This window comes from Parasteatoda tepidariorum, chromosome 12 (assembly GCF_982258835.1).
Source record: "Parasteatoda tepidariorum strain Cologne lab strain chromosome 12, Ptep-v5.0, whole genome shotgun sequence".
Taxonomy (NCBI): Eukaryota; Metazoa; Arthropoda; class Arachnida; order Araneae; family Theridiidae; genus Parasteatoda; species Parasteatoda tepidariorum.
This window is the reverse complement of record NC_141766.1, coordinates 19,860,048-19,880,157: the sequence shown is the minus strand read 5'-3', so window position 1 is coordinate 19,880,157 and position 20,110 is coordinate 19,860,048. Positions and strand designations below refer to the sequence as shown.

The window sequence follows — 20,110 nt, the reverse complement described above, 5'->3', positions numbered from 1 at the left end:
TATTAAGCAACCTATTTGCATTCTGTTCATATACTTAAAGGTTAAAAGAATCTGTTTGATATCTTAATAAAAAAATTTAGAGATCATTATAAAATAATTTTAGAATTTTATTAATTGATATCAGAAAACTTTTTAGCTCTAAGTTTTCTATGTTATTTAAATTACCAATAATAATTTGTTTATGATGTTTATCACCAAATTCAAAATATTTTTCTTCTTTACTGTAACATTCATAATCAGATATATTAATTTTCCATAAATTTTCGTTAATACAGTCAAACCCCGCTATAGTTAACCTCCAAGGGACCGGAATTTCTGTTCACTATAACCGGGAGTTCACTATATCCGTTACGCAGGCAATTTAACTAATGGTTCCCAAACTCCTCCCTTTTATTACACATTGTTCAAATAAATGACTGAAAAATATTATGTAGTAGCAAAAAATTTGTTATTTTCCATTACTCTTTGTCTTGTGTACAAAAAAAAATTAGTAATCTTTAGCTGATGAGCAATCCTCAACATCAGATACGCAAAAACTTCTCGACACTCAGATAATTTTTCCTGAATTTCTGTTATTCCGCTTTTTAAACCTGTCTAACCTGCCATTCGAGCACATAAAAGTAGTCTCATAAAATCGCTTAGCAAATTCATCGACATTTGTTTAGATACTTCGATTGGTGAACCACTTCAGTAATGCTTCTTCAACATCCTTGTGATCTGCTTTTCTCAACTTTTTTCTGCCATCTAAATTTTTTTCATGAGCAGAAATTATTAATTGCCTATTTTTCCATATGTTACAAACTGCAGATTTGGATAGTTTATATTCCCTGCAAATATCAGCTTGATTGCATCCATTTTCAATTTTTCTGATTATGCCCATTTTATCATCAATTACGTTTACGTTACGAGAACGTTTAACGTTTACTGCTCGCCATAGTTAAATTTGAGACACTTGTTTGCAGGATTTTTTAAACTGAACTGAGAGGAAAAAGGAGTTGAAATGAGGCCCTTATCAACACATATTAGTGTCCAACCCTTTGACCAATAATGAATATTTGCTTAATCCCTCTGACATAAAATGCATATTGATCTAACTGACACTTTACACCGTCTGCCTGGGTTGGAAACTTCTGCTTCGTTTGTTTAGAGATGGGAAAGTGAGATAAAAGAAGCAAACAAGGAAAAATGCTTTTCCCTACATTCCCCTCTATAGATGGTTTTGAAAATCAGTATATGTATTTTTTTTTTGAAGTAGAAATTTCAAAATTATTACAAAAAAAAAAATCAGTTAAAAACAGAAAAAAGTTCATTATATCCAACTTCCTAACTTTTTTAGTTCACCATATACGAGAGTTCACTATAAACCGAGTTTTATTATATTTAGAGCTTTTAATTATGTTAAAATCTTTTAATGGAAACATATTTTTAAAATTTTTGAAAATATTAGGAAATTTAAACATATCAAAAAAGGGGTTTTGGAAGCTAGTGACAAATTATAAGTTATCTATATTTTTCTTATTTTTTGGTGAAATTTTACTCATTTTGGCTTTCACAAAATCGAAACAAAGAATTTTGAAGCATAAATTAGTAAAAGAAAAGGTTTTCTTTTTCCAATGCCCACCTATGCTGATATTCAAGATTTCAGGCGTATAAGGGCAGATTTGTTGGTCACTCTTTCAGGGGCACCATATTAGGTGGGCTAACGTTGCTCCCATAGTAAGGACAGATAGTACAGTGAATGAACGAGCATCTGTGCCTTGTCCGGGATTCAAACCCAGAAGCTTTCTGATGCAAGGCCAGTTTCCTGACCCCTACACAGTCTAGTCAGCAGTAAAAGAAAAGTTGTTAATAAGATCGTGAAGCTTATATACATCATTATATTTAAGGGAGAAAACAAAATCTTTCCTTAGTTTAATATTATAATGCTTATTAAAATCTTTTTCCTTATTAGAAATAAAATTTACAATTAATTTGTCATTATTAAGAGAGTTTTTATTAAAACCTGATCCACATTTACCTCGATTTGTATGCTTATCTTTAATGCGAAAAAGTGAGTAAGTTGTGGAGTTATTATAGTTAATCTGTGTATGTTAGAAGTTATTGTTTATTATGAATAATTTTGTTTCTGTAGTTTTAAATCAATATCTTCTACTATATCTAAAATATTAATTTTAACACTGTTAAAATCTTATGCTCTAAAATGATTCAATTCAAGGTTATTGATAATTCTATTACTGTTTATGTCTGAACGAAGTTAATTAATTCTAATATTAAGATAGTACTAACTTGTCCAACATATTACACGTTACAAAAACCACAGGTTAATGTATAAATAGCATTATTAATTTATGTATATATAACTTTTTAAAAATAGAAATAGGAGAAAAAAGGGAAGTACCAAAAATAAAATTTACTAGGACTTCAAGGATTTTATTAATGAAGGCATCAATTGATATAATCAACATAATGTAATTTAATCTATTTAAAATTTAGATTTTAGAAATTAAAGAGAATTTTTTAATTATTTGAAGTTAGATAAAATAAAACATATTCAAAACAGAATATCGCAAACTTTTTGAACTGAGTTGAAGATATGGAAAAATATCGATATAAAAATAATTATAAAGGCAAGGATTTACCTAAACCAGACTATTTAGTTTCTGATTTTACAAATAAAAGTTTTAATAAACTTGATTTGAAAATTTTTTTTTGAATTCTCCCTATTCAGCAAATATGCAAACTTACTTTTAAATATACAAAAAATTAAAAATAAAATTAATTTGTAATTATAGGGTTGTAGCTACAGATAATTAGGACTATCTTTATAAATGTGATGACTTTAAAAACGCTACTTTTTTTAAAACCTTCTATAATCATGTTGTTACCGGGGATTTAGATATTATACTTAATGTATAACTTAATATACTTGATATATAACTTAAAAAAATTGGGTTTCATTTTCTATTTCTAAAAATAAGGTTATTTCTATTTTTATTAAGAAATATTGATGAGTTAATTTTAAAATTATCATACAGACATAAGGATACAGACATAAGGCACAGCAGACCTTGGCCCATAGAGGGCCAAGGCTTGCTGTGCCCATCTCAGTTTTCTTGACCTTGGGCTATGGGGTGCCGGAGCAGATGTTCCGGTTAGGTGGTCAGCTGAACGCGGAACCCCCAGTATTTAGTTCCCAAGCGTGCTTGGTACTCATTTATCGACCCACTGAAAGGATGAGTCAACTTTGCCTGGCCCGAGGATTGAACCCAGGACCTGTGGCACGGGAGCGCAAAGCGCTGCCACTCAGCCACCGGGCGTCCTGATATTAGAAATCTGGAAAAAATATTAGAAATATGGGCGAACTGATATTAAAAATGTAAAATGCTCAAAGCAATTTCTGTATTACTACTATTGATAAAACTGGTAGATATTTTGCAATTATTTGAAAACTTTTTTACAAGCAACTTCTTCCTGATTTATTATTTAATAAAATTAATGTTATACATTAAAGACTAAATTAAACTAAATAATATTTTTTTTTCTTTTGCTAATCCAAAACTTCATGAAACCATAATTAATTTCAGGTTTATTGCAAGTGGCATAAAAAGTAGCATGAAAAAAATTGGCATTAAATCTGAAAACATTCTTAAAGGGTATACAATAAAATTAGTAAGCATATTAAAAATACTAATCACCTGAATTGGAATCAATAATAGTACACAAGTTTTGAAAACACTAAAATCGTTAAATAAAATTGATTCTCTAAGCTGTTTTGATTTTGAAAACTAATATACTTCCCTCCGTACTATTAAAATTCTTGATGACCTTCTTAAAATTCTTTGCCTATTTAATCTTAATGATGCTATTGATTGGACCGTGAAATTTCTTGTTCATATTGACCTGAACAACAATTATATTATTTAATAACTGTCTTTTTCAACAAATTAATAATATCCTTATGGGCAATAGTTTTAATACTAATGTTTGCAATATTTTTCTTTTTCTACAAGAATATAGATTCATGAAATCATTTAATAAACTTAATCTTTCTGCAAATTCCTCCTTTTCAGATTTATTGATGATGTTTTTTGGTTATTAATTTTGATGATTTTAGCTAAGAAAATTTATCCAAGGTAATTAATTCTTAACAAAACTAATATTTGAAATTTTTCAGCGAATTTTCTAGATTTAACTCTTAAATTAATAAAGCTAAGCAAATTTCCTTTTATTTATTTATTTTTTCATGAAAAAAATTATTTTAACTTTCCATTTAAATAGAGTATCAATTTTAATTTAAACTTATCCAATGAGGTTTTTACCTGTATTATTACCAGACTCTTAGGTTTTAAAAGAATAATCCCAATTATTAAGAGTTTTTAAATGAGACTTATAATTTTAAAACAGATCTAATCAGTAACCATTTACCTTATTCATTTCATCAATTTCATTTCAACAAAATTATAAACAACTTAGAACACTAATTTTTTTTTTCTGATCATAGTTATTAGCTATAATTTATTTTTTTGAGATAAAAGCAAATTATGATTAACTATTCTTCCAACCACTGGATGGAATAGTTTGGATGTATGACCTTTTATACTGGGTCAATTAATTTATTAAGTAAACTTTTTAATTGTAGCCTTTTAAAATAATTTTACCTGTCCAGTGTAATAAACGTTTGTTTTTTATGCTAAGCATGTATAGGGGTTTTGAAATAATAAACAGACACCCCCCCAATGAGTACTGGCAATAAGTGTAGACTTCACTGTTATGAAAAAATGTGTGAATGAAGGATAATATCTATAAACTGCTTTCTATCTATTTATGAAGGCTCCGTCTTATAAACAGTCACCCTATGACACAAGGAAAGCCAGTATAGTGGTTTATTTTTAGTTTGTATGCATATGTAAAGCCCTAAATATTACTAATATGAATGCTTTTTTTTCCTTCAAAGATTTTACAATTTTAATGCTATTCTTTATTGAATTTTATAAATTTCTTTTCCTATTATGGGTTTTGTTACTTAAATTTTCTAATTATTATTATTATTAAAGTTTTTCTTTCATAGATGGCATCACTGAATTTTAATTTGATATTTTTACCATTTATTTTATACAATAAAGCTTCAAACACATTAATTATATATTTTCTTCTTTAGGAATTTTTGTTAACAGATAGATTAGTCAACCTAATTTCAATGTATTTTTTATTTTATTTTAATTTATTTTGGTAAGTTTGTTTTCTGCTTTTCTTTTTTCATTTTAAACACATTTACAAATACATTATTTTATTTTTTATTATTTTTTCGAGGCATCAACGCATTATACAGAATAGTTTTGGGGATAAGTATTTTTTATTTTAAAAGTCTCCTGTAAAGGAATGCATCCTGAGGAGAATCTTTGTTTATTCCATCATATTTTATAGTAGTTATAATTCTGTTATGTTTGTGTGTATCTATCTACACACACATGTATGTATATCTATATACATATAATAAATAATTTTCTTTTTCTCTTTTTTTTATTATTCTGTATTTTTTTTCATGTTTTCTCTTCATTTTGAACTTTATATATCTATATATGTGTGTGTGTCTATATCTTTCTATTGTCTATATGTGTGTATATATCTATGTCTTTCTGGACAATATATTTAAATATTAATGGATCTTAGTAACGTGGGACTGATTTACTTCCCGAGCTACTAAAGACACATCATCACATTTTCTGAGATAATCAGATCAATATTATTACTTTCTTTATGGGAAAGGTTTGAAATGAATATGTGTTAGATACAAGCTCTATTTATGGATTATCTTTATTATATAATTCTTTTAACATTACGTAAAATATATTGTCCAGAAAGATATAAAGACCCTCTTTCTAAGGTCAATCAGCTTTTCTCTATCCACCAGCATGCAATGTGGTGCATTTACTTCAAGCTTTTTATCTTTAAAACTAAAACCCTTTTTATCTTAAAAATTGAAATATGTTTTTTTTAAATTAATAAAACATTGGGTTAGTAATGATAACAAATAGCTAAAGTTAAGTTAGTAATGAAACGTTAATTAATTTGAACACAGTTTTATGTGTTAAATTTAAAATTTATTAAAGATTTGACAATTCATTTGTATGCCTCAAATATAAAATAATAAGAAAATGTAAGGGTAATTCTAAATTGAATAAAGTTAATAATCAGTACAATAGTAACTTTTGCGATGAAAAATTAGTGATTAAAAAAATTACCCCTTAACATTGGCATCAAAAGAAAGAGATTTTATTATTCCTCTCTCTGTAGATAAAAATGCCTTATTATTTAAGCCTTTCTTTTTAACATGATTGATGGGGAAAAAAATATTATTGGCTTCACAAACTTGATCTTCAAAATGGTGTATACATTACACTCTATGTTGACTCATTTATCCCAAAACTGATGACTGCCATGAAATGCAAATTACTTCTATTGGAGTAGGTGACAGCAATCTTTCCACCTCAGGCATGAATAGATTAAACATTGCAACGTAAATAGTTTTTTTTTCTTCCTTCTTTTATTCCTTTGTGTTTAACAAAAATTGAAAAAAAAAAAAGTTTATTAAGCTATGAAATTTTTTAAGTAAAATGCCACATTAGGAAGTGCAGTTAAAGGTTAAATTACTTCAATTTAATTTTCCTTTGCAGTCATATATTTTGTAACAGACTTAAATGATCTTCTTCTTTCAGCTAGATTTTCTTAGTGAAGCGGAAGTTATGAAACAATTAGATCATATGAATATTGTAAAACTTGTTGGAGTGTGCACAATGGGAGAACCAGTTTATACAGTCATGGAATTTATGCTCTATGGTAACTATATTCCATATTTAAAATACTAATTGTTTTAACAATTGATTCTAGACTCTGATAACAATACATATTTTGTTGCAGGTGATCTTAAAACATACCTTCTTAGTCGGCGTAGTCTGATTGCTTCTGAAAAAGACAGAGCAAGCAATGATGAAGTCTCTGATAAAAGGCTTACGAATATGGCTTTAGATATTGCTCGAGGGTTAAGTTACTTAGCAGATAAAAAATTTGTCCATAGAGATCTTGCCTGCAGAAACTGTCTTGTGAATATATCAAGATCTGTCAAAATAGCAGATTTTGGAATGTGTCGACCTATGTTTGATTCTGATTACTATCGTTACAATAAAAAAGGTATTTACTTGTTAAGCTTTATACCTTATATATTCAAAATTTTGGCATATCAATTCCATGTTAAGTATGAAATCCAAAAGAACCAACGAAAATAAGGATAACAGAAATCAAGAAAACTATTATAAAAAGTTCGATTTATTTTAAAAATCTATATAAAATTTAAATAAATAATATGAAAATAGTAATTTTTTTTAAAAATTAATTTTAAAAGTTTTTACTTTTTTGTACTTAATTAAACTTTATTTGTTTTGAATTTGAACTATTCATTTATTATTTATTCTTAGCATTTATTTGGTCAATTTTAGTTTCTCCCATTTCTTTGTTTCTTCTGCTTATTTCCACTTTCTTCCAGTGTCCTGGAAGGAATAGGTTTCTTCCGGACATAAAGCCAACCCCTGTTCATGCATGTATCCAACCAACTAAATATGAATTAATACAGGGGTGTCACTCTTCAGTCCTGAGGACTGAAATCAGTCTTGAGAAAAGATCAGTGAGATGAAATCAAACCTCCAATTAATATTTATTTCCATTTAGTTTTGTAAATTACGTAAAAATTTTCTTTTCTTTTTTCCTTAAAAAAAATTTTGACTGTTGATTTAAAAAAAGAAAATGGAATTTATAGAAATAAAAAATTTAAGGTAAATAAATAAAAGGATAAAATTTGATGATGGTGAAGTGAGAAATAAGTAAAGATATGAATAGAGATTGGCGTAAAAAAATATAAGGTTAGCTGTTATTTTTGTTTTGTTTGTCTTATAAAGGTGAAATAAAGAGAATAATTGTATCTTTTTAGAAAAAGTAATCAAGTTATTGATATAATATCGCTCATGGGCTGCAATAGTGGCGCAACTCAAACACACGTTTTGGACTAAGAACAGGTGTAAATATGAAAATACACATTCTTTCAGCAGCAATGCTAGTACAACTCATAATTCAACTTGAAGGTAATCTTCGTTTAAGCAAACTAAACCATTTCTTATGCATTTTCCTTAGCAATGAAAACTTTAAACCCACTTATCTCACTAACATCATTTTTTGAGTTGTGCGGTTGTTGCAACCCATGAGCGATATATGGATCATTCTCGTTTAAAGTGATTTATAAATTTTTGCTAAATAAGATAGATCATGTTAAGCAGTCAAAAAATGAGTTCAGTCTTGAAATTTTTTTAGAGTGGCACCCATGATTAATATGATATTGATTAGGTTGAAAAGATCTAAACATGAAATCTATCGATACTAATATTGGTAATATTTACTTACCAGAAGAATTGGGCATCTAACTAGGGACATAGGATAGGAAAAAAGTTGAATATGAATTAAACAGGGAAGCCTTATTTATAAATAAAAAATAATTAAGTATAAGCTTTTTATAACCTGTTTCTATTCATTTTAATGCATTGTTTTGATAGATTTCATTTTAGAAAAGTACTCAAGCTATTGGACCCAGTGTTCGTGTTAAAAATACATTCACCTATATTACTATTAATTAAATATATTTACACTCTAAGAACTCATAATATACCAGTTTGATGATAGTTTAATCTGTGAGTTAAATTTTTAGGAATGCTTCCTGTCCGATGGATGTCCCCAGAGAGTCTAACTGATGGATTGTTTACACCTATGTCTGATGTTTGGAGTTATGGTGTTGTTTTGTATGAAATAATTACATTTGCAAGCTCACCTTACCAAGGTCTTTCAAATAATCAAGTTCTTGACCATATAAAACGTCATAAAACGCTTCCAGTTCCAAGTGGTGTAAAACCTAAATTGTAAGTATTAATAATCAATCGTAATTCTTTTATTTGTTATGAAAAGTCAGAAAAATAAAAGAATTTTTTAAAATTATTTTCCCTGAATAGAATCAAATAGTGAAAGAAATAGAGAGAAAAAATTAAAATATAACCACATAAAAATCCTGTATAATCCTATTAAGTAATTAGTTGTTTTAGTTTTTAATCATCGAATGGCCTTGCACTTTAGGTTAAGCTTTCTATTTTCATTTTTAAGATTTTGGCATTTTTAAACTGTGTAAACATATCACATTTATAGAGCGAACAACAAACTAGGTTATTAGCGTTTTAAGGTCAGTAAAATAGGACATTTATTTTTATCGAAACCAATAATTATTCTGTCTAAAATATTGAGTTAACAATAAGAACTTTGTTAAGCTCCAATGAAAACTTATAAACTATAAAATATAAAAACAGTTTTTTCCCTTAAAAAAAAAGTTTCTTCTTTCTGTATCTCTTTCATGGCAATTTAACATATTTTATCCTTTTTATCAGTCTTATTAAATTATTTTCATTATCCAAAAAATAAACATTTACAAGGAACAAAATTAAAGATGGCCTTGTAAAAATTAGTTTTTAAAAATATGTTAATTTATCCTTAATAATCTTTTTTTATGCATTGAATTATAATCTTCATTGCTCAGAGACCATTCTTAAATCAGTAAAGTTATCTACATTCCTATTAATAAAGGATTGAGTCTCATTTAGAAGGTTCAAACAGAGTTACACTTTGCTATAACTTATTGTTACTATAATATTTGAGAATATATAGTTTATTTATTAGAGTTGTTTTATTAAAATTATAATTCTTATAACTTAATGAAAGTAGTGAATGCACAATGTTTACAACACTACCATGTAAACTTTAAATATGCTTTTTTGAAAGCCATTTTGTTTACTCCTGTAAATTGTGTATGTAGTTAACTTAGAAACTAAAAATCCAACATTGTTTCAAAGCTTACAAATTTGCCCCTTGATGTGCTGTTTCACAGGGTTTATAGTCATCCTGATCTTCCAGATAAAAAAAAGTACCTTTACTTGTCCTGTTTTTAGCTTTTTGTTCTGATATCCTAATTTTTGTATGTGTTCACATTTCCTTAGAATACTAATTTTTAAAAAATAGACTTGAAAAATTGAAAAGTTTGGATTTATGATTATTTTTTTTATTTTAATTGATAATGCTAATAAAAATGGCAAAATTCGATGGATCCAATATAACATAAACAGTCTACTAATTATGTACATAGTTCAGGCATATAGCCTTACCCACAGGATTCATTGTTTAAGAGCCTGTTTTTTTTTTTTTTTTTTTTTTTTTTTTTTTTTTTAAATATGGACAAATCAGGCAGGTTTGGATACTTGATATTTTTCTTTTTATACTTTTTTATGCAGTGGACCTTTGTATTGAACGTCAAAGATCATTAAAACTTCTCCGATAAAAAGGCTTTTAACGTCGAGTTTAACTGTCAATATCTACTAGTTCCAACAGTGAGCGCACACCAATGAGTAGTACCTAAAAATGTAAACATGTGTGGTTTATATTTGGCATGACAATAAATTAACTATAAAGTAAAGTTATTAAAACTGAAATTTTGCAAAATTTTCAAGGTCGTTAACTGCCTTTTCCAAAATAGACAAGTATGAAATTTTCTAGAAAAGAAGCCTTAAAAACAGCAAAATCAATTCACAGGTCTATGGTTAGTGATTAAAATTTTATGTAATGTGACCTTAGTTTGAGACCTGATTAATTGAATGCAAAAATAACTATGAGAAAGCTGTAAATTGTTTAATAAATTTGATTTAAGTGTAAATATGAGTATCTGAAGTCACAATCAACCTAGTCTCAAATTAGAATTTCAATCTAGAAACACTGATCTAACAGTCTCAATCTACAATTCACTGAGGTGATCAAAAGTGGGAGAAAGATTACACTTTGCTTTCTAGACTAGTGGCATTGTTTAAATGTATTTTTTTAGGCTGAGTTGAATAAAATCTCATTCAAGTCGATACAACTGATAAATCAAAAGTTATAAAAGTTTTTATGGGTAAATAGTACAGTACATTGCTATGCAGAGAAACAGTTTTGATTCTATAGATTTCTTAGGATTAATCAAATGAGATGAAAACCATTTTATTATGTATTAATAGTTTTAGAAATATTTAATAACTTATTTTAATGTGTTGAATGCCACGCTAATTTTACATAGCTTGTTCGTCTGGCCTAAATGATTTTCTCAGTATGTATTGCATTACTTTCTTCAAACCATTTTAGTAACGATAATAATATTTAAAAAAAATTAAGCATTAAAAATTTACTCGAATTATGTGTTTCTAATAATCTTAGCTTCGCGGGTCACCGGTGACCCCTGTGACGTTATGAACAAACTCAGTGCCAATCACAGGTGACCCCCGTGGCTCTATGAACAAACTCAGTGCCCGTCACCGGTAACCCCCATTGCATTCAACATGTTAAATATGCTGACTGTTTTGAAATAAGAACTTTAGATTCTAGCTTTAGATTAAAATTAATAGTAGGACTAAAAATAAAAATCAGCTGATAAAATTAGTGAAAATTAGCTAATAAAATTAGTGAAAACTATGTTTTTCAAATTGCACAAATAAAAGTAACCACTCTGAATAATTTTTGATCCCAATGATCGGATTTTCACGTACTAAGACTCACATACTCAATAATTCAATGGGTTTACCTCAAATGTGCTAATTAATTTCTGCAGTCAGTATTTTAAGTTGAGAAATCAGATACAAAAACGTCCTTTCTCTGAATAAACATATTATTTTTTTCAACGGATTTGGAATTCTGTCATTCTATGAAAAAGAAAAACAATTAACAATTTTATATTATTTAGTTTTATGGTGATGAATTCAGGGGTCATACGCTTATTTATTGCATTACGCAAATGTAACAAATTATGAAGGTTGGACTTCAGTAGTTTCACAATTATCGATTCATCTCTTTCACCTGACTTCTTCTGCAATAAAATTTGTTTTTAATGCACTTAAGTAGAGCAAATAACATTTTTTTAAAATTTAACACTTGCTTTTTTTAAAAAAAAATAGTCTGAAATATGTATACTGCTCCAAAAAATGTCCTGATTGATTTTGAAAAATACTCAGATTTTTTTTTTCTTCACAATACTACAAAGCCAGTGGTTCTACTTTTCAATTTAATTTAATCCCTATGTTTAGTTCATCTATGGTTTCTTTACATTTAGATTCTTTAACAATTCCATGTTCTGCTTCATTGCATCTTAGTTATGACTCTTCAAATTCCATAAGAAGAAGAATTTACTCCTCTTGCTTTTTTATTTTATTTTTCTTTGAGCAAATTCTTTGATTTCATATCTCTAAATTGCATAAGCAGAATAAATAAACATCCAGGAAAACTATTAATTTATGACACATTGTCTCCCAAAAATATGATTTTAAAAATTATTAAAATGATTTTGTTAAAGGACAGTTTCAATTTTTTTTAACTACACTACTAAGCATTTAAATTTCTGAACAAAGAAGGTGAGACATCACACTTGTGATATTTGCATGGCAGATAAAACATTGTATGATTTACAAACGTTTAGATTTTCAGTTCATTCACACAAAGCAAACAGTATTGTATCAACACCCATAATTCATTTAATAGCAAGGATTTGAAGCATTTTTCCCCAAACTCAATTCGCATTTAAACACACTATCTTCAGTTAAAGATGTGATACCTCATGTGATTTGAGGCATACATTGTTCACAGAATATAAATTCACTGGGTTCCACCACTTACTAATTGCTATGTTAATAATCTGTTGTAGAGTCTTGAAACTGAATTGACTGAGGATCCCAAAAATGTCATACAATCTTTATTTATCTTCCTGCAGAAGTGTATGAATACTATTATTTCTGCTTGAAGTGGCAACTTTAGTTACTAATTTCTCAGGATCCTCATTTTATGTAAATTTAATGACTTACTGTTTCTACTAAAATGTATGTGCACAGTAGGTATCATTCTGTAATTTACATCCCTTTCTGATGTAGTTATAGCCAGCAGTGTATTAAAATAGTTTGTGTGATATAATATAGCTAATTTCATGCTTCGGTGTTTTTATTAAGAACAATCACTCTGTTCTCATTTTGTATTTATTTTTGTTATCATGCAATATATAATTAAAATCTTTATTGTAAGTGGGGAAAAAATCTCTTGTTGTGTGGAAAATAAATAATTTGTTTTTAATGAAATATGTTGTTATCCCCTACAAATAAATTTTTATTAAAGTATTTCATAATTTTTTTTGTTCAATTGTTTAAAACTAGTTCCCATTTTGTTTTATCTTGCCTACCAACTTGTTCTGATTTAACGGAACATTTTTCTTTGAATATTTAGAGTGGTAGTAAATTTTATAAATATTTCAGTATTTAAAGTACCTAGTAGTAATTTTTTAACATTTTATTAAATTAATTCATTTAACTTAGAATGATGTTGTCCACCATTACATCTAATCAACTTAAAAGTTTATATAAAACCTATTAATTTTGCAGAAAAGTTCTTAAATGTGAGCAAAATTAAACACATTGAGTTTGCCTTAAAATGTTATTTGGCTATCACTTTTAATATTCTGGGAATTCAATGAGTTCCTGGTTGGCAACTATGTTTTACTTTAAATTTTCAGAAAACATTATTATTAAATTTGTAATTATTAAATATATTTTCTTGTTTCAGGAATGCCTTATTACTGCAATGTTGGTCTAAAAATCCTCGAGATAGACCCCAAGCAGCAGAAATAGTAGAAATACTAGCTGAAAACCCTGAAATTATTACTCCATGTCTTGATTTACCAACATCAAGTGTACAAGTAATGGATTATGGTACATTGCAAATACACAATCGTGATAGAGAAAGAGTCCATTCTTTTTCATCAGTTTGGCAAACTCGTAAAGCAGCTCTTCATGATCAAATAGAAATTGGATTATTTGAACCTACACATATGGAAATGAGTTCAATGACCATTAACAATGGCTTACTCAAACATTCAGGCTTCAAATTCACAAGTAAAAAAGCAACTTTGCATGAAAGTTTTCGAAAGAAAAGTAAAAGAAATTTTGACAAACATAAGCAGTCAGATATTCAGCCCCAAAGTACTAATTTATAGTCAATTTTCTGCATTTCCAAAGTTTATAGAGGTGAGTAGTTAATTTAGGAAAAATGCAATTGCTTATAAGGCTTATATTTTAAAAAATTCTTATTTTGACTTTTTTTATAGGAAAATTTCTAAAGATTAGAAATTTTTTTTTCTAATGAACATAATGAATAGAATTTATTAGAAAATATTTTGTAAACCAATATTCAAATACCAAATCTTCTTATTTGATGATTACTTATTTATTTAATTTTTGTGTATATTTACTTAATTTATCATACCGTTCCTATTTTAGAACTATTTGTATTCTTAAGTTTCTTATGATTAATTTTGTGTTTGATATACATTGTTTTTCTGCCTTGGTATATGTAAAAAATTGTTTGTGATATTTACTTATATGTTTTCTAAGTGTTTAAAAAAGATGTTTGTCTTTATATTGTTAATGTCAGAGTTTAAAATTTTCTGATATTAAATTTTTCAATAAAGAACTATTTATTTATAATTTTATATACTAGTCAAAGTATCTAAAGATGCGCTTAATCAAAGTATCTAAAGATGTAAATTTTATTCTTACAAACGAATCAAATTTTATCTTATATGAGGAAAGTCTCAAAAGATATTTCTTCAATGAGTGGGAGAGAAGAGTAATAAATTATTTTTGTGATTTTTCAAGCCAAAAATTTACTAAATATTCTTATTGTGAATATATTTTTATAGTGCTTTTCAGCTAAATAGTGTTCGGATCACAATTTTTTTTTTGTCTCTTTTATGTTTGTTTTACAGTCTATTCCATTTATATGGACATTATACAAAAGACTCTTGTCTACTTATTATTTACTAAACATTCTACATAAAATGTAACTTTTTTATTAAATATTGCAAGAAGTCATGCAAAATATTTATGCTGTATTTCGCACAAAGTGCTGCTATGCAATTAAAAAATATAGCTAAATATATATGCATATTTATCTCTTTGTATTAACTTGGAACTCAAAGTCAAATTAAAATAAGACAAAACAATATTTTTATATAAAAAATTTAGAAAAATATTTCATCTTTTATAACAAAATGCTCTACTAAATGCATTTTTGTTTAAAAATGAAAATTCCGTTAAAAATTTGTATCTACTCAATGAGTCTGATAGAAGGTATACTTAACCTAATTAAGTTTAAATGGTTGGCTGTCTAGTTTCTCAATTCCTTTTTTTTAAAGTTAATAAGACTTTTTTTTTTCCAGGTTAATAGCGCCATTTTTGTTTTTATAAAATTTTTTAACAATTTAAAAAAAAGTTCATTAAAAATTCAAATAATAATCTTTAACTTCTTGCAACCTTTACCCTCTTAATAATATGGCTGCCTATTTAGAAGTTTTAACATCACTGATAAATGTTTTAGGTTCTCCTATTACATATCATATTAAAACATGAATGGTAAAATATATTTGACTTTTGCATTGGTTGTATTTTATTTAAATAACTAATGAAATGTTAAAAGAGGTTAATGTTTGTAGTTTTAGAAATAAAATTAGTTTCTATTTCTATCCAAGTATATCATCATTTAATGATACCACTTAATAATTTTTAATTTTATATTATCATTTATTTGTTATAAGATCCTGCTTTTCTGACATAATGCTGTGTCTAAGATATTAAGCTTTTAAACTCACTGTCAAGTTTTTATTTTTTGAAATGTTTACCTTTTCTACTCTCACTTTATACATATCAGGCTATGTTACGAAGGTTTGTAAATAAAGAAATGTTCCTTTTATACTTTGACATGCATCTTTTTAAAATGATGTAGACAATGTGCATAAAGTTCTGAAGAATTTCATTTTAAATTAGTGTTGCTTACTTTGTGTTATTGAGTATTTAAGTCTTAAGCGACATTCATCTCTTTTTTACAAACATTAATTTCAAAATTGTAATAAATTTCTTTTATCTAATAATTTTATATTTTAATTCTATAATTCATTTATCTAACATATGACTACATTGTGCTGCATGAAAAAAAAAACACTGACACAATTCTTGTTAATTTATATTTAAAGTTACCTACTAAATCCAAATATCGGTAACTGTTTTCTTTTTTTGGGAGAACACCTCCGTCCCATATTTATCTCTTTTGGATATTTTTATGGCAATGATTTTCATTTGAAGAAAGGAAAAGGGATTATTTTTACAACTAAACTTCTTATAATGAACTAGAGTGGTGTAAAAGTTCTAAAGCAAGAACATTTATATCAAGGAAGAAGATTTTGAGGGAGTGCTCTTAAATTTGTAAAGTGAATTGTTATCTGTGATTGTATTCTTCCTTTCCACACAATCTAGCTTTCAGCCCTTGCTTCTTTTCCCAGACACTCACTAATAAGGAAAATACTTAACCAAAGGATTGGATAAAGGATCGTGAGGGGAGAGCTTAGGAAGCTCTCTCTTACAGTATATCTGCTATGGGCGCCGCAATAGGCAATATGGCAGTGAAATTATGTCAAGTCTTGATGATTTATTTTCTTGAAATTAAAAATGCCATAGAAAAGTCTCTCATTCATAACCACTAGCTGTTAAAGAGATTTTAAAAAGTGATGTATTCTGAAGCACAAAAAAAATTGATAATTTTAAATAACTTGACTTTTAATGACGTTAAGAACTTCACGTTAAAGAATTAAATCTCAATGGTCTGAGGGGCTGACAACAAATAGACTAAATAATTAGTGCAAACGATATTGGAATTTACAAAATCAGACACAAAAACGTACTTTCTTAGAATATACATACCTTTTTTTGAGTATTTCGACCTATCTCGAAACTTTTTAAAATGAACTGAAAAATTTTTGCCCACAATTATAAAATTATTCTTAATATTTATTAGTAACAGTCTGTAAAATTTTGAATTGAAAAGTATAAACATTTTTTACAGCATTTTAAGGAATGTAATTTCACATGGCAAGATAAAAAATTTGAACGAATTCGGTCTGAAAACTCATCAGAAAATGAATTTTTAAAAAGTTCTATTTTTAAAATTCAGTTGTTCAGAAACTATTTAACAAATATCGCTCTCATTTTATATTTCCTTTATAAAATTTTATATTTTAAAATAGTGTACATCTTGCAATTCAAAATTTTTTCGACTATTATTAAATAAAATAATAAATATTTATTAAAAGTTATTTTTTGCGTAGAATTATCTTTGGATAAGTGAATTTTATAATTGTGTGCAAACAATTTTTAATTCGCTTAAAAAATTCTTGAGTTATGGCGAAATGCGCAAAAAGTAAAATTAGCATTAAGGGGATTAGAATTAGCCTTAACCTTTGAATCGCTGCTCTGACCAAACTATTGGGACCATATTTCCCAGATTGTGGCTATCCCCTATATTTTAGGGACTAGACATTCGAATCCGTCGAACAAAAAGGTATGTTCGTTTAGAAAAAGTAAGTTTTTGTGCCTGATTTCTTAATTTCAAGTATCGTCTGCACTAATTAATTAGCGTATTCGTGGTCACCCCTGAAACAATTAAGATTGAGTACAACAATATGTTAAGACCCAATCATTAGATCAGGGGGGTTCATTATTATTATTTATTTAGTTACTTAGCAATTTTTTTTTTGCGCATTCTATAATCCTATTTCAAAAAGTGATAATATAAAAGTTCGATTTTTCTCAGTTCTTAAGTGTATTTTTAAACAATCAATTGTAAAAAGTTTTGTTCTGTTGATTTTTTTAAAACTTTTTATTCCTTTATTTTTCTAATATCTATTAATATTTACTTCATTAAGTAAAGCTGTGGTTGAAAAATAATACAAAACCTAATGCAATTTTAACTATTTCGAAACATATTTTTATAATATAAAGCAATAAAGCAGCATGACTAAAATTATTCTAGACTTGTAATTAGTGATATTATCGCTTTCCCACAGTGCCCAGAAAGCGAACAAGTTTTTACCGATTTAATTCGCTTTTAACTATTACTTGTAAGAATACGAGAATATCAGATCCATCATTATGTACTTAATTTATTATTTAATTGTGTAATTCTTTGATGTGAAATTCCCTTAAAATTTAAGAGAGTAACATTTCTTCTTATTAGAAATTTAACAGAGAGTGATTAGAACGTTTGGCTCAGAAAAACACTCTTGACAAAAACCAAAGTAAATGTAAACAAGAGTCATTTCCTTAGATCCCTTAAAAGCTTACATCTGTTTTTCTAGAACATCTAGATAATTGCTTGTTTAAGGTAATTTAATTATTTTAAGGTAATTTATTATCCAACAAGTAGATGGTTCTGTGAATATATGACATTTTATAAAAGAGCCCAGGGCAATTTAAAGAAGGAAACGGAGATTTTCCCATAGTGTAAAATGAGGTGCCTAGTTTTTGAGGAGTCAGATAACTGTGGGTGGTATGAAGAAAGTTGTTGAACGTCAAAGATGCTTTAAAATATCTCTATTTGTAAGTGAAGGATGCATTTTATTGCTCTATCCAGGGAAGGGAAAAAGAGTGGCAATTATTTTAGTATTCTAAACAATTGTTTTAATTTTTTTTGTACTGTGCCCTTTTTTTTAGTTTTAATGTTTTTTTTAATGTATTAAAAGTTTTCATGTGTAGAAAAAAAATTAAAGAAAGCTGAAGCGTAATTTGTCTCGGTGGAAAAAAATTTTCTATTTGGAAAATAGCTGCGAACTTGAAAAAAAAAGTAATTTCATTTTCTGAAATTACCAATGTATACTTTACTTTATTAGCCAATGTCAAATTTTCAGAAGAGTTGATGCTTATCACCCCTCCCCCTCAATTAAATTTCTGAGGAAAATGAAGTTTTCTATTTGGAAACTAATTTTAAAGTTGAAAAAAATAGTTAAATTCTAAATTAACTTTATTTTCAGGAATGTTTGAATTTCATAAGGAGTTAAGTACATTCTTTTCCCCCTCACTTTAATTTAAGAGAAAATTTTCTATATTTGGAAAATAACTTCAAAATTGAAAAAAAGTAGGGTTTTCTTTTTTTTCCCTAAAATTACCAATTTTTCTTGACTTTACTTTTGTGAATTTCTGAAAATGCAAAGCAGAATTTTCGCCAATCTCTTTAATTTAAGATAAAAAGTAAAGTTTTCTATTTGGAATAAATGGCTACGAAGTTTTTTTTTTAAAAAAAAAACTTTTCCTCCTAAAATTAAAAATTTTACTTTACTTTATTTTCGTGAATGTCTAAATTTCAGAAGATCCGAAGCAGATTTTTTGTCACTCACTTTAATTTAAGAGGAAAATACCTTTGAAATCGAAGAAGGAAGAAAAAACAATTTTACTTGGCTTTATTACTGCGAATGTCTAAACTTCAGAAGGAGCAAAGCATATTTTTCGCTCCCTTACTTTAATTTAATAGGAAAATAAAGTTTTCTACTTTGAAAATATCCTCGAAGTTGAAAAAAAAAACTTTTTTTTTTCTAAAATTACCAATTTTACTTGATTTTATTCTGTTAATGTTTAAATTTTAGAAGATGCGAAGCAAACTTTTCCTCCCTCACTTTCATTTTTGAGGAAAATGAAGTTTTATTTTTGGAAAATAGATTCTATGTTGAAAAAAAAAAATATTTTTTTTTTAATTACCTATTTTGCTTGAATTTATTTTTGCGAATTTCTGAAATTCAGAAATTACATTTTTCGCCTCTTCGCTTTAATTTGAGAGGGAAATAAAGTTTCCTATTTGGAAAATATCTTCAAAGTTTAAAAAAAAAAAAAAAATTCTAAAATTGAAAATTTTACTTAACTTTATTTTCACAAGTGTTCAGAAGGGCAGAATTTTTAAATTTCAGAAGGGGCAAGGCAAATTTTCCGTCCCTTCACTTTCGTCTTAGAAGAAAATAAAGTTTTTTACTTGGAAAATAGTTTCAAAAAAGATTTTTCTTTAATTAAAAATTGTTCATAACTATTTTCCTGCGCATCGGAATTTCAGAAGAGGCGAAGCACTTTGTTCACTCCCTTTTTACTATTTCGGCCGA

The 20,110-nt window shown here is 27.3% G+C and overlaps 1 protein-coding gene across 5 annotated transcripts in view; it reads left to right on the top strand.

Annotated features, from left to right (window-relative positions):
• The window catches only part of LOC107452256 (uncharacterized), an 84,709-nt gene extending 68,643 nt beyond the window's left edge, over positions 1-16,066 (top strand). For all 5 annotated transcript variants that reach the window (XM_043053184.3, XM_087156119.1, XM_021147705.4 and 2 more), the window contains exons 16-19: positions 6,717-6,837; positions 6,919-7,188; positions 8,750-8,957; positions 13,705-16,066. In XM_043053184.3, the coding sequence (XP_042909118.1) occupies positions 6,717-6,837; positions 6,919-7,188; positions 8,750-8,957; positions 13,705-14,134 (1,029 nt within the window). In that variant the 3' untranslated portion in view covers positions 14,135-16,066. The remainder of the gene's footprint in view (positions 1-6,716; positions 6,838-6,918; positions 7,189-8,749; positions 8,958-13,704) is intronic.
• Positions 16,067-20,110: the final 4,044 nt, after the last annotated feature.